The sequence below is a fragment of the Lepidochelys kempii genome, chromosome 1 (genome assembly GCF_965140265.1).
Source record: "Lepidochelys kempii isolate rLepKem1 chromosome 1, rLepKem1.hap2, whole genome shotgun sequence".
NCBI classification, from domain to species: Eukaryota; Metazoa; Chordata; order Testudines; family Cheloniidae; genus Lepidochelys; species Lepidochelys kempii.
This window is the reverse complement of record NC_133256.1, coordinates 223820062-223833491: the sequence shown is the minus strand read 5'-3', so window position 1 is coordinate 223833491 and position 13430 is coordinate 223820062. Positions and strand designations below refer to the sequence as shown.

At 46.2% G+C, this 13430-nt stretch overlaps 1 protein-coding gene across 6 annotated transcripts in view; it reads right to left on the bottom strand.

Annotated features, from left to right (window-relative positions):
* LRP6 (LDL receptor related protein 6) overlaps window positions 1-13430 on the bottom strand; it is a 299386-nt gene that overhangs the window by 89406 nt on the left and 196550 nt on the right. Inside the window, exon 23 of one of the 6 annotated variants that reach the window (XM_073315582.1) lies at window positions 5136-5271. The exons of the other annotated variants lie outside the window; for them this stretch is intronic. Coding sequence (XP_073171683.1) covers window positions 5250-5271 — 22 coding nt within the window. The 3' untranslated portion in view covers window positions 5136-5249. Of the gene's footprint in view, window positions 1-5135; window positions 5272-13430 lie in introns of those variants that run through there. 6 annotated transcript variants of the gene reach the window in all.

Genomic DNA, 13430 nt, shown 5'->3' with positions numbered 1-13430 from the left:
ACCCCATGTGGGATGGTTGCTGGTGTGGGTTTAACCAGAGCAGGATTATGCTACTTATTATAGCAACAAATCCAGCTTTAAAATGGGGCTGAGCTCTGAGGTGTTTAAGCCACATTTAGAAAAGAGCACAGCTGCTTCCCAGAATGATTTTTGTTTAAAGGGTAACAAACCCATCCTGTAGCTCTCCCTCAAGGGGGTACGTCATCAAATGGCTTCCCAAGCCCTACAGAATAATAACCTGAGCACTTGTGATCACCCCAGGCTAACCCATGTGGTCCCTCTAAGAGGCTATGTAGACTGGCAAATGAAACCTACCATTATCTCCGGTCTCTGGAGCTGACATCTCCTAGCTCTGCTTGCCCTTGCTTGCCGGGTAGGTGACACACAGGGAAAGTGGACTTAGTTTGCCAACTTACCCACGGTGCTGGATTTTCTACCGGACTGCTGTGCAATCTGTATGCTGGTGTCTGCTCAGTGGCTCTGGTGACTGCTGCACCAGCCTCTGGTCAATAGGAGGTGCTGAAGATGTACCTCAGAGCAAGCATTTCACCTCTCCATTATGTACTACTATAATTTTCAGAGGGCCTAAGCGTATCCAGTTCTGAGAGCAGTGGGAGCCATGGGCACTAAGTATCTCTGAAAAACATGCAACGAGGCTCCTGAAGTGCAATCAATGCAACCTAGGGCTCTGTGCTCCAAAGTTTGCTATCTGCATAACATCATGTGATCACACCTCTCCTACCCACCCATCTCCTTTTCCTGTGTGGGCAGAGAGCTCTCCTTGTGTTTCAGTGGTTGGCAAATCAGCAGGATAAAAAAAGAGAACTATAATGAATTAGTGGGGGGAAAGAAACTCAATAGACCCCATTGCCTGAAAAGAGGATGTACTGGCTAGACCTAGCTCCATAAAAAGGCTCATGATCTGGAACAAGTGATGGGTTAAAAGTTCACAGCTAATTGAAAAGAGAGAGAGAGACAATACCCCACATCTGCATAAATCCAGCTGTGAGCATTAAGAGGCTTTGTGTAGGTGATGAGCTATACATTGCAATTACATCAAAAGCACAAAGGGGGCCAGGGGGACCTTATCCTGACTGGGGTTACTGTAATAAAAATATTAAATACTAATCAACCAAAGCTCACGTTGGAGAGTCCGACCATGCAGAGTTCTGCCACGTCCCATGACTTTCTCACAGTGGGCACAAGCTGCTGAGTGGCAGCACTGATGGTGAAAAAGTGCATTCCTACTTGACCCAGCACCATCTCCTCTAATGGCCCTACTATACCTCACCCACAGGAGCGGTGGGAAATATCACAAATGTTGCTCTGGCTATTTGCATAGCGCAGGTAGAGGTGGGGATGCTGTTATGAGGAAAGGGCTGTCTCTAGGTGACTTGAATATGCTATTGCCCAGCTCCTCTGCTCATACCAAAAACTACCTCCTCAGCAAGTCTCACCTAGCTTAGAGGCAGCATGATGAGCCCAGTGGTGAGCTGGAGCCGATTCGTGCGAACCAGTAGTTAAATTTTGAAGCCAGTTTAGAACCAGTTGTTAAAGGGGTAGCCATCCCACCTGAGCTCCGGTCCTGTCCATCCCACGTGAGCTCTCGGCTGGGGAGGCTCCCCTGAAGAATTTTTACTCACCCAGCAGCACAGCGGGCCTTCGGCAGCACTTCAGCGGCAGGCCCTTTAGTCGCTCGGTGCCGTCGGTGGCAATTCAGCGGCGGGTCCTTCACTCGCTCCGGGTCTTCGGCGGTGGGTCCTTCAGTGCCGCCAAAGACCCAGAGCGAGTGAAGGACGTGCCACCAAAGGCACGGAGCAACTAAAGGAACCGGTTCTTCAGCTTCTGGCAGCTCATCACTGGATGAGCCCCTATACCAGCAACAGGCTCAACTAGCCCCACCTCACTGTGCCTGCAACCAATGCCAAGCCTGGAGGCAGAATAAAAGTAGAGAGGCTGGCCCAGTTCAGGGCTGACCGGCCAGGAAGGAGCTCTGCCTGAAGGGAGCTTTGCTTGTAGCTGTTCCCAAGCCTGAAGGAAAAGGCAGGAAGGCCCCCGTGGGAGAACTAGTGGGCAGCCCAGTATTAAAGTGGGTTTGCTTTTCGTTTTAGAAAATTGTGGGGCTAAGCCCCTCCACACCTTTTCCCCTCCCACCCAGAAGAGGTAGGACCGAAGGCACAACTAGCCCATGGGCTGAAGACCACCTCAGTGGACACTGGAGAGATTTCTCTCCCCATGGTCACATCCCAGTCCATAAGGGGATGCTGCTCCAGCCACAGGCAGGGCACACAGAGAGGCAGAGTGTGTGAGAAAGCGGATTTTTTTTTCTGCTGACTGCCCCCCCCCCATGGAAAACAAGTGCCAAAAACATCCTGCTCAGCATTATATGAATTCAGGTGCCCACTGTTCTCTGGCTGTATTTAACATGTGGTTAAAAAAAATCCCTGGAGATTTCAAGAAGCTGAGGCCTGGTCTGCACTTAAAACTTAGCATCACCTAGCTACACTGCTCAGGGCTAGGAAAAATTTCACTCCCCTAGTGCCATAGGTAGGTTGACTTAACCCCCTTCCCCCCCGTGTAGATACCACTAGGTCAATGTAAGAATTCTTCTGTCAATCAAGCTACCGCCTCTCTGAGAGGAAGATTATCTACAGCGATGGAAGAACCCCTTCTGTCGCTGGCGGAAGCATTTATACTAGCGGGCTCGAGTGGCAGAGCTGCGGCGTTGTAGCTGTGCTGCTATAGTGTAGACACACCCTGAGGCTGGTTGGCTGTGGTCTTTGTCATGGTTTGTTAGTTAAACTTGTGACTTTATGGCTGGGATGAAAGCCCTAGAGCCTGAGGGGGTCTCTGTCCAAAACACAGGGAAAGCAGGGACAGGCTGTGTGTCAGAGGCCTTTCTGTCAGCAGCTGGGAGAGCAAAGAACGTGCTATGGGGCGGGGAGACGTTAACTTCCCTAGGGATGATCACGTTGCAGTTCTAGAGAGAAGGTGGGGGTGTCCTTGTGAGTGCCCTTCTCTAGCAGAGCCGCAGGCCACTAGGAGGAGCCAAATCCAGTCTTTCTGCACCTCAGTGTTGCCAAACCCCAAATTAAAAAAACATGTTAGCGCTCCTCCCATGCCACAAAAATCATGGGATGTTCTTTCTGGTTATTTTTTAAAGTTCGGTTCTTTGTATTTGCCTTCTGGATCTTGATCCCCTAGGGTGTGCTTGTAGAAAAAACCCATAAGGACTAGGAACTCTTTTAATGAGAGAGCTGTGATTCTCATGCAACCACAAGACTCCAGGAGCTCGGGGCAAATATTGTGAGACTCATGATAAAATCACAAGAGTTGGTTACACTCACTCCTACTCTGTAGTAAATGTGCTGGAGTGTTTTAGGGGTGGTGTAACCAGGGAGTTGGGGAAGGGGTTTCATTACTCCAGCCATATTTTTTGAACTACTTATTTAGGAAGTTTTTACAAGTTTCCACATCCTTGCCCTATATGTATCAGAAACAAATCAAGCTTTACAAGTTAGCTTTCATTTAAAGAGACATTATAGCGAAATATAGTCATCAGATCTTTCTGTTTAACAGGATGTCACCATATTACAGAATAGGCATCATTACAAAACCCATGTCATTTCGTTCTAGTGACTATTAAATTGAGTGAAATCTCCATGCACATTTAAGAGACCAGGTATGTCTATCAAATGTTAATATTCAAATATATTGGACAGGTTGCTGGGCGGGTTTTGGCAGGTGAATGTATTTTGACTACATAAAAGGGAAAAAAAAAGGTAAGCAAATATCTGTCTATCCAACTTCTGTTTACTTTGCTGGGTCCGCAGTTGGTGTGTTAATTTTTCCATAACCACAAGCTCCCATTTTTGGGGAACAATTTCTCAATGGTTGGGCTATTTTTCTTTTGTCAAATGAGAGGCTGGCAATAGCCAAGCAGCTACTAGGAGATGAGAGATGAATCTCTTGATTTCCTTTTGTGTGACCATTTCCACTAAGAATCCCCAGGAGGATTACCAAGGGAGTGTTTAGTAATATATATCCAACCATTTGTGATCTTTGTTTAGGGATTGCTTCCTAATACTCTCTGATGACTGGAGACATCCATCATATATGCATAAAATCTCCTCTTTCATCACAATTTCTCCAGCATTTATCACCATTCTATCTCTCTCTATATCTTAATCTGACTGGTGTGAGGTGCTATTGGAAATAGTATCTTAAAAACATTTTCTTTTATTGTGTTACAGGCAGAGGTTACTGGTCCTCTTTCAAATCAATCCCCATTTCTCTGGGGTAATTTGTCTATCCCATCCTTTTCCTAGTGTGTCATATATAGACCGATATAAATTAGTTGTAATTTTTTTGTTTCCTAGCTGACCAGACAATCGCTTCTATTGAAGTCATCTTTCTGTCTAAAACAAGTTTTCTAGAAAGTTGAGGTACGTTGCGCCTGACTTGAAAGTCCTGGTACCAGGGGAGAGTGGGCCAGGTTTAAGTTAGTTTTGATCTCTCAATAAGTTAGAAAGGTTTCTTTACTGAATAGCTGGCCAACCGTGTGTATTCCAAGGCTCCCCCAATCTTTGAGGCTCCCTGGTTCACGCTTTGGCTTAAGAACTGGATTATTGGCAATGGGTGTCATCAGTGAGGAAAAAGAACTGATCTTATCTCTAGTTCTATCCCAAACCCACCGAGTAGCCTTTGCTAAAGGATCTGTGTAAACTCCTGGAGGGATGTGATTTTATTTTTTTAATTAATCCATGGCAGCCTAGTCATGTTTACATTGCCATGATTTTCTTGTTCAATAAAGACCCAGTGTTTGACTGAGTTAGACCACCCCAATCCATTACCATTTTGAGCTGGCTGTCTTCTCAGAATATTTGGAACGGTACTCCAGCCGTATATAAACAACAAACACACTGCAAACAGGGATTCTGATGCTTCCCAGAGAAGCCCAGGGTTATGAGGCACCTTGCTACCGCTTGCCCGCAGCATGAGGGAGCCTTGTCTATGCCTGACAAGGGTCAGCTCCCCAATTCCACCAGCCACAGGCAACACAAGCCCTCCCCTCTCAGCCTAAGTAGGCTCTGCTGTCCCTTTGCAGGTTAATGACAGGTACCGTCCAAGAACCACCCTGGCATATCCACCATCTGTTCCATGGGACAGCTGCTGTATTCACAGAGTCCCTGCTCCTGTTGGAAATGTATCCTTCAGCTTCCTAGATAGACCTCAGATCACTGCTCTGCTTAGCACACAGCACTTAGATATCTATTTAACAAAGAACAGAGATGCAAGTGAGAGCAAGTAGAAATGTTGGAAACAAATGGCTACATATAAAATAAAATCCTAACGTGCTTTCTAGAGCCTAGACAATTAACAAGATAGTCTCATCTCTAATCAGGTATTGCTCACCAGCGCTTTTCATCCAGGCAGCCTGTGATCCCTTGATCATGAGACAAGCCATGCTGTCACTTTGTCCCCTAGGTGTTTCCTGGCATTTTTCTGATATACCAGACCAACCCTTTGATCTTGTTCCCTCCTCCTGTAGATTTTGGGCTCTCTTGTCGATTTTGCAGTCTTGATTACCTGGTGGCTCAGTATGCAGACATGCTTACCTTGGAAGCCACACAAAACACGACCAGACATAGAGATAAGCATTTACTACCCCCTGCTTGAATGGAACCTGTCCAAGGCACATCACCGCCTGGTGAGCTGCCTTCAACTTCAAAACTTTAAGAACATAATTTTCACTATAGATGCATAACTTCTTTAATATTATCCCTGTATACATTTCCCAAAGATTATGATGACCAGTGGGCTACTGGCTGTCAGTAGAGACCTTACATGCCACCCTTTGGTGAGTTATTGTGCATATACCTGGCCCAGGGGATCCCTATAAAACTCCTTGTCCCACTGTACCTTCTGCCAGTGGCACAAAGAAGTTCCTGGGTCATAGCTGTTGCTGACAGGAACAGGACTAAAGTCAGCAGAGATAATCTACCAACAGCAGCTCAGACAGGGTGGTGGCTCTTCTAGAGAATAGGGAAGCACTTACCAACTTCTCATGTCCTGGGGTAGCCACCTACATTTCAAGGGCAAAAGACAACTTTATGAAAAGGACTTATTATGCTACATTTGCCTTCAACCTCTTCCTTGTCCCCCAGTGTTTCATTAATGGGATACAAACATATAGATTTATACCAGTGTAAGATCCTTGTATGATTACTACTGAAATATAGAACATTGTGTGTTCCACATTCATGTTAGCCCTACACTGTAGCAGTGACTGTGTATGTGAAGAACTACCCTCTACTGGATGCTATGTGGGAGCAGCTTACCACTGGGAGGTTGTCCAATGGAGGAGCAAAGTAGTAATTATTATAATTGATGATTGCTGAAGTAATAAGGGCTTGTGTATTTGGAGTAGAAAGTCCCATGTTTGGTTTCAATTTGTGACCATAAAGATCATGGATCAAACTTTCAAAAGTACCTAAGTGACTTAGGTGCCTAAATCTCAAAGACTTTCAATGAGATTTAGGCTCCCAAGGTGGCAGACATCCTCGATGGTATTTAGGCACTTAACTCCCATTGATTTAAATGCAGTAAGGCACCTATATGCCTTTGAGGTTCTGGGCCTACATCACTTTTAAAAATGAGACTCCACATGGCTAGGGTGAGCAACATAGAGGAGAGCTATGAAATAGTTTCCAGCTGCAATGGTATCATCTAGCCATGATCTCCTCTTGATTCCAGCAACTGGACTAACACAGTAGAAAGCTCAACCCCTATTTGCCATTCTCACCAGTCTTTATGCAGAGTAAGGTCAAGCCTACTTGTCCCACAAGCTTTATTTAAGCACAAAGAGCCCCTGTGGACCTGGGAAATGTGCTTTCTTTAAGTGAAAACCACTTAAAAAAACAAGTTTGGCAACTAGGAATTTGTATGTGTGCAGCCCAAGCCCAAGCGTGAAATGATGCCTGTGGTTTTAATTAAGGCAAATGCAAGTCAGGAAAGACAATATCCCATTATTGCCCAGGGACCATAGTCTTTGTCATGTTGGACGCAGTTTCTGCATTCAGTTAAAGGAGGCAAATTAGGCCCTAGTGCCAGAAGGAAAACCAAATTGAGAGCCAGTTTCAAGGACCAAAATTCAATGGGAGACAGGAAGAATTTATCATCTCCACAAAAACTTTGGAATACGCAGTGGAAACACACTTCAGAAATCCATGGAAAGGCTTTGAAGAAGAGTGACTCATGGTCACTTTGAAGATTCAGTTTTCTTCTTTCTTTCCGTTTATGAAACAGGTTTTAAGAGTCCCACACCCTATTTTGCTCTAGTTGGGAATCCCAGGTGGTAGGTTCCCCCTTTATCACTAACTACGTCAAAGGCCACAGAGACAGCTTTTCCTTGTAGCTTAGAAGTTGGGCCATTCAAGAATGACACAAAGCACTCCCTAGCTCCCCAAGTGTCCTGTGTCGCTAGCAGTAGGAAGAGTGATTGGGCAATCAGGGGTTGGGACCACATTAAAAATAGACCACAATTGGCCATGCATCTACCCATGTGGAGTATTATTAGTCAACACATTTGCTATTGCCCAATATGCAATCCGGTTTGTAGCTAAAGTGCTTAACATGAAAGGAACATAGCTAATTACTTTATGGCCTAGGGTTGGGTCTCTACTGTAGCTATTGACTTGTGAAGTTTGGAAGACTCAAAGGGTAGGTCTTCATTGCAAAAACAAGCAAACAAAAAACTTGGCAACAAGTCTTAGAGCCCAGGGTCTACAGATTTGGGCTCGCAGGGCTCGTGCTATGGCACTAAGAATAGCACTGTAGACATTCCCGCAAAGGCTCTGAGATTCACCCTCTCGCTGGGTTTCACAGCACAGGTGGGGGACACTGACACTGATAATTTGAGCTCTGGAGTGCAAGCCACACGAGCTGCAGTCTGTAGACCCAGGCTCTGAGACTCAGTGCTGTGGGGCTGGGGTTTTTTTTTGTCTTGTTTTGTTTTGTTTTTAAGTGTAGACATAGATCTTAGATATTGCAATGGTATGCTTTTGTTGTAACTCTTTCCTTGAAGATGGGGGTAACCATTTGTCAGTTTCTTTGCATACACATGGAAATAGAACAAGAGATAAATATCATATAAACCCAATAACTCTATCCTTTGAAAAAACTGCAATGGAAATTAACACAAACACCGACAATGAAACACTAAGAGGCAGACTTAAGTACAAATGGGGTATCTGCAGCTCTTGCTGGAGTCGTATAAAATGGAACAAGTTATAGATGGAGAAAAAAACCACCATTTAATACAGCCTCCTTGGAAGAACAAGACATGAGTCAACACACATTTTCAAACTGTGGGGTGCAGCCAGGAATGGTTGGCGGGGCATGCCTTGCCTTCTCCACCCCAAGTCACCTCAGTGGGACACCCAGCCTGTAGCGGAGTGTCAACATCTGCCACTGCCGAGCTGATTTCCACTCCCAGTGCCTCTGCACCCAGTGCTAGGTCCACCCCCACCCTGACAACCCTAGGCCTGAGGGGCAGGCATTGGTGTCTAATTTTGTCTGATACTACAATATTCTCAATCTTAGCCTTGCAATGTATCAGCAACACATGGAGCCTTAGGGCCAGGGTACAATTTTACTGTTAATATAACATGAATTTTATGTTAAGAGAGTTTTGGGGCTTGTGAGTAACACAGCATCTTTTCTGGATTTGATTTTTATAATGCTCCTCCTATTTTGCATATGAATGTTCCCTATTCCAGGGTAGCATTTTCACTCCTATCTGGCAGAAAAGCCTTTACAAACTTAGAGTGGGGAGCAGGAATAGAGTTGTCCAGAAATCATTCCCAACCTGAAATGGTCCCATGCTCAAAGAACATTAACATGCCTAAAAACCTCCACAACTAGATCAGTCTAGTTTTTCACTACTTAAAAGTGGCTGTCAGCAGCACTGCAGTTAGGAGACAGATTCTGCCAGTACACAGTTAAAGCAACAGCAGCTAATCATGTGAAACAGCAAGACAAATGCCAGGTAATGAAAAACAAACATCAAAGGCCTTACTGGGTGTGCAGTAAGCAAGGTATCTTGCCTTTCCAGCCACAATAGTTCTACAGGTGATTTGCCGATTGCTTTTTACAGCCATAGTCAGAGGTGGGTTTGAGTGCTGATTTAAAGTTAATTTAGGAAAATTAACAATAAAGGCACAAGGATTCCCCCTCCCCCCTTCATCTTTTTTCTGCTTTTAGGAGCGATGTAAAGTGCAGGATGATTCAAACATCAACAAAGGGGGGTGGGGGGATCAACCCCAAAGAACAAGGAGCAAAATGTTATCAGGGCAGCAGGAAAAAGCAACATCCCTTCCATTAGTCCCCCTCCACCCTGGGCATACACAGAGGGGAAGGTTTAGAGTCTACATTCTGCTCCAACTGAAAACCAAGAGCGTACCTCCCCAATCAGTGCAGTTTACCAGATACATTTCCTTGCCTAACCCCAGGCTGTGGGGGCATTTATAGAAGGGAAGGGGTACTGGAAGCAGCAGGGAAGAAGGTAGTCAGGACTCCCCTCTAGAATCTGAGGGTTTCGGATGGTGGCCCCGCAGCAGCCCTACTCACCGAGCCCTTGACAAGTGCTGGTGAGGAAAAGAGAAAGTCTTGGCAGGACACACAGAAACATTGCCTTCCCAAGTCCCAGTATAGTTCCGATTCATATAAGCTGAGGTCTGGCTTATGCTCTTGGGTTTTATTTAGTTACTAAAGTTTAGCTGGGGTCAGTTCTTTTGTCCAAATAGCAGAGAAACCCCAGGATGTAGAGAGGTAGGTGCGCTGAGGGACTTCTCTCAGGCTTTTCACTGTGCCATAGGTGCCCTGCCTCCAGTCCCCAGATGCATGTCCCAAATCCCCCCCCACCCCCCCCCCCCGCTGTGCAGCACTTACAACCACTCCCCTCCATCACTGCACCCAGACCAGCCCGAACCCCTTCCAACCCATAAACCCTTTTTCCACCCACCCACCTAACTAGTATCCTGACCTCCTCATACACACAACCACCAAAACCTGCTCCTCCTGACTTATACCTGAGCCCTTCTGATCCCCCTCCACATTCCCTTTCCCCAAGTACTCAGTCATGACTTTCTTCCCAGCTGCAAAAAACCCTCATTTCCACCTTTCATTTCCATCCCCTCAGCAGTTAGACCTCTGCTGTCTCCTCCCCACAAACCACTCTGCTCTTCTCCTCTCTGCAGATCCCACTTGAAAACTCCTTGGGCACCTTGTCCTGACCTCTGATTTCTCAGCGTGTTCTTCTGGCTGGAATCAGCTTCCAGGCGTGATCACCCAAAGTTGGCCACTTTCTACAGTCTAAAAAGGAACATTTAAGGGCAGGAGACCCAAGAGCCAGACTAAGTTTTTCCCCTTCAACAAAAAACAAACCCTACAAGATTTTGCAGAGAGATTAGTGTTCCTCTTCAAAGTGTCTCAGTGCTCTCCGCTACCATAAGAACAAGGCTAGCCCAGCAACCCTGCAACAACCACCACTACCCTGTGCCCACACACAATAGAAGAAAGTGTTAAAGGACAAAGAAACCAGTTTCTGTTTTCAGCTTCCAAAGTGTGCTTGTGAACTGGGTTTTTTTTTGGGGGGGGGAGGGGGAAGAGGGGGTAAAATTAGGAAAAGTACGTCAATGGATGTCAAAGCATCTGATGCCTCATGAGATGTTAACACATTTCATTTTCAGACAGCCCTGCTACCCACAATAGGTGTTGCTTTCTGATCTTTTCTGCCTTTACTCTTTAATTCTTGGGATATTTGCATAAAAGCTGGATATTTATCTCCAGATGTCACCTCCTGCTCACTCCCCACCTGAAGTCAAATAACCCTGTTTGTAACATCATGCTCATTTCCACAGCAACCAGCTGTGATTTCACAGACAGGACAATGATTGCTGCAGTTGAGGAATGAGCCACAAAAGCATATTAAACTCCTTAGGAAGCAAAGATCTGGTTTTCATTAAATACCGCAAGTAATAAGAATCAAGGGAAGTAAAATGCAGGAAAGACTGGGGGACAGCACTGAATAATCCCCTGAAAGCTGGGCCTATGTACTGTCTAAGTGAGACTATATCAGGGCTGACTTGCGCTTAGCAGGACAGGGACCAAATTGCTCCTCTGTTGAGGTACAAGGCTTACAACAACTAAGATTTCCCCCCCCCCCCATCGCTTGATTATATCCCTCTAATTATCTCCTCCTCTCTGTCCTCCTTCATAGCCAGATCTCCACTCCAGTGTGTCCACAGCGCTGCCACTATTAGTATGTTTAATTATTTGCAATACAGTAGCGCCCAGAGAGGCCAATGAGATCAGAGCCCCATTGTGCTATGCACTGCACATACCTATAGTGAGAGAGGCAGCCCCTCCTATCCTAAGAAGCTCACAGTCTAAATAGACGAGGCAGAGTCAGGCTGGGAGGGAGACCAGAATCCCAGAGAAGTGGCAGATAGATTAAAAAGTCCAGCTCTGATTTCTGGTCTGTATCGTATTACTCCACTCATCAGGTTATACAAGAAACTTGGCCGATTTCTTTTTCTTTTGAAAAAAGAAAAATAGTGCAGGAAATGTTCCCGACTAGAGAACAGCTTCTCTCACTGAGTCATCATTGGGTCCCACATGTTGAAAGGAAAGGCTCTTGTTCTGCCCTCATTTGCACAAGCGCACTGACTTATGGAACACAGCAGAACTGGGCACTACAGGTTCCCAAGGAGGGGTGAACAGTTCTCAGAACTCCTTTCAGAACAGCTCCTTTCTTTCATGCACCTTTTCTCCCCTGCATTTTAAGGCCCTGTAACTTGCCAACATCTGTCCTTCCAGCTGAGAAAAGGTGGTGGGAACACTACCACCTATTTCTAGGGTGCCAACCACTGTTTCTTCACTTTAAATAAACATGACAGACAAAGGTTGGAAGGGGAAACTGAGGCATGGGGAGGTGAAATGACTTGTCCAAGGTTGCACAAAAGCCATTGACTTGAACCTGAGTGTCAGTCCAGTGCCCTATCCACTCACTATGCTGCCTCCCCATCATCTTCCCCACCTGCCTTTCACTTTGTCACACTCTTCTCTGAGCCCCTCCAATTGTCTGTCTTATTGTTAGAAACAAGCCGTCGATGCTCTGCACCCACTCTGCCCAGACCTGTAGCTCTGCCTTCGCTCCTGTTACATTCCTCCCTTTGGCCAGCTATCACCACCTTCTCCAGGCCCCCAATACCCAGAACCCCTCCTATCCAGTTGTCTTCCATCCTGTCAGCAGTCAAGTCTCACTCTACCATATTGCCTAGGAATTCATAACTAAAGGAAGAGCTTGAATGAGGAGCTGGGAGGTCTACTTACTGTAACCCTGAGCCTCTCTTATCCTATCCCCTCCCCACTGTTTGTTACTCCGACTTGCTGCAGAACAGCTAAAATTAGAGTGGATGTTCTTTGGGGCAGAAACCAAATGTCCTCTTGTGGGTGACTCCTAGCACACCGGTGGGTGCTGCCAATAGAATAAAGCGGGAAAGAAAGTGGGCTTGGCCTGGGGAAATGACAGGGGATGAAGAGAGAAAGGGTAAGAGTTTTGACAATATTGGCAAATGTGGGGGGGGGGGGAGGGGAACTTTATGGGATCCTCCCACTTACACCAACTTTAAGATCCTTCCCAGCCTCCAGACAACCAGGCTGCCCTGTTTTACTGCAGTGTGCCCCCACCCACCCACAGCCCTAAGAGTGCGGCTCAGATCCCAGCTGAATCTGAGCTAGACCCCAGCATGAAGCTTTCCAGTTCAAATATTTTACCTTCTTCCATGCGATAGAGTCTGTAGGGATGCAACCCCCCCCCCCTAAAAATTTGGAAAGACTACACTTGCTGCTACCACAGGTGACTTCTAGTGCATGGGTGTGTGGAGAGGGCAAGGCAGGGCTCACACACAGAGGTCTGCAGCAGCTTAGCTTGGTTTTAAAGTCACTGAGCCAAACACGTATCTCGTGTAGGCCCCCAAGTTGCCAAACCAGGAAAAGCCAGGCATTCAAAGGAGCACACTTGTGTTAGAAATGTACAAAGTGTAATTTAGTTTCAAGCTCTGAGCTTTCCCTTACCTCGTTCTACTGGGCATGCTAAGATTCCCGTGCAATCTCCTGCCAGCTAGGTACAGAATTCCCCTGCTGAATTTAAAACAGGTTGAACAAGTTCAACAGCAACCGCATGAGAGAACACAGGATTTCACATTCCCAGCTTCTTAAAGAAGCACTGGCAAGATTGGTGGAGCCCAAAATCTCATCGCTTACCCTTTCACAGCAGCCCAGGCCTCTTCTGCTCCCCCTCCCTCCCAGAGCCAGAATGATTCAATGTGGTTTTCCCCTGCTCTCCTCTGATATAAAACCAGTTG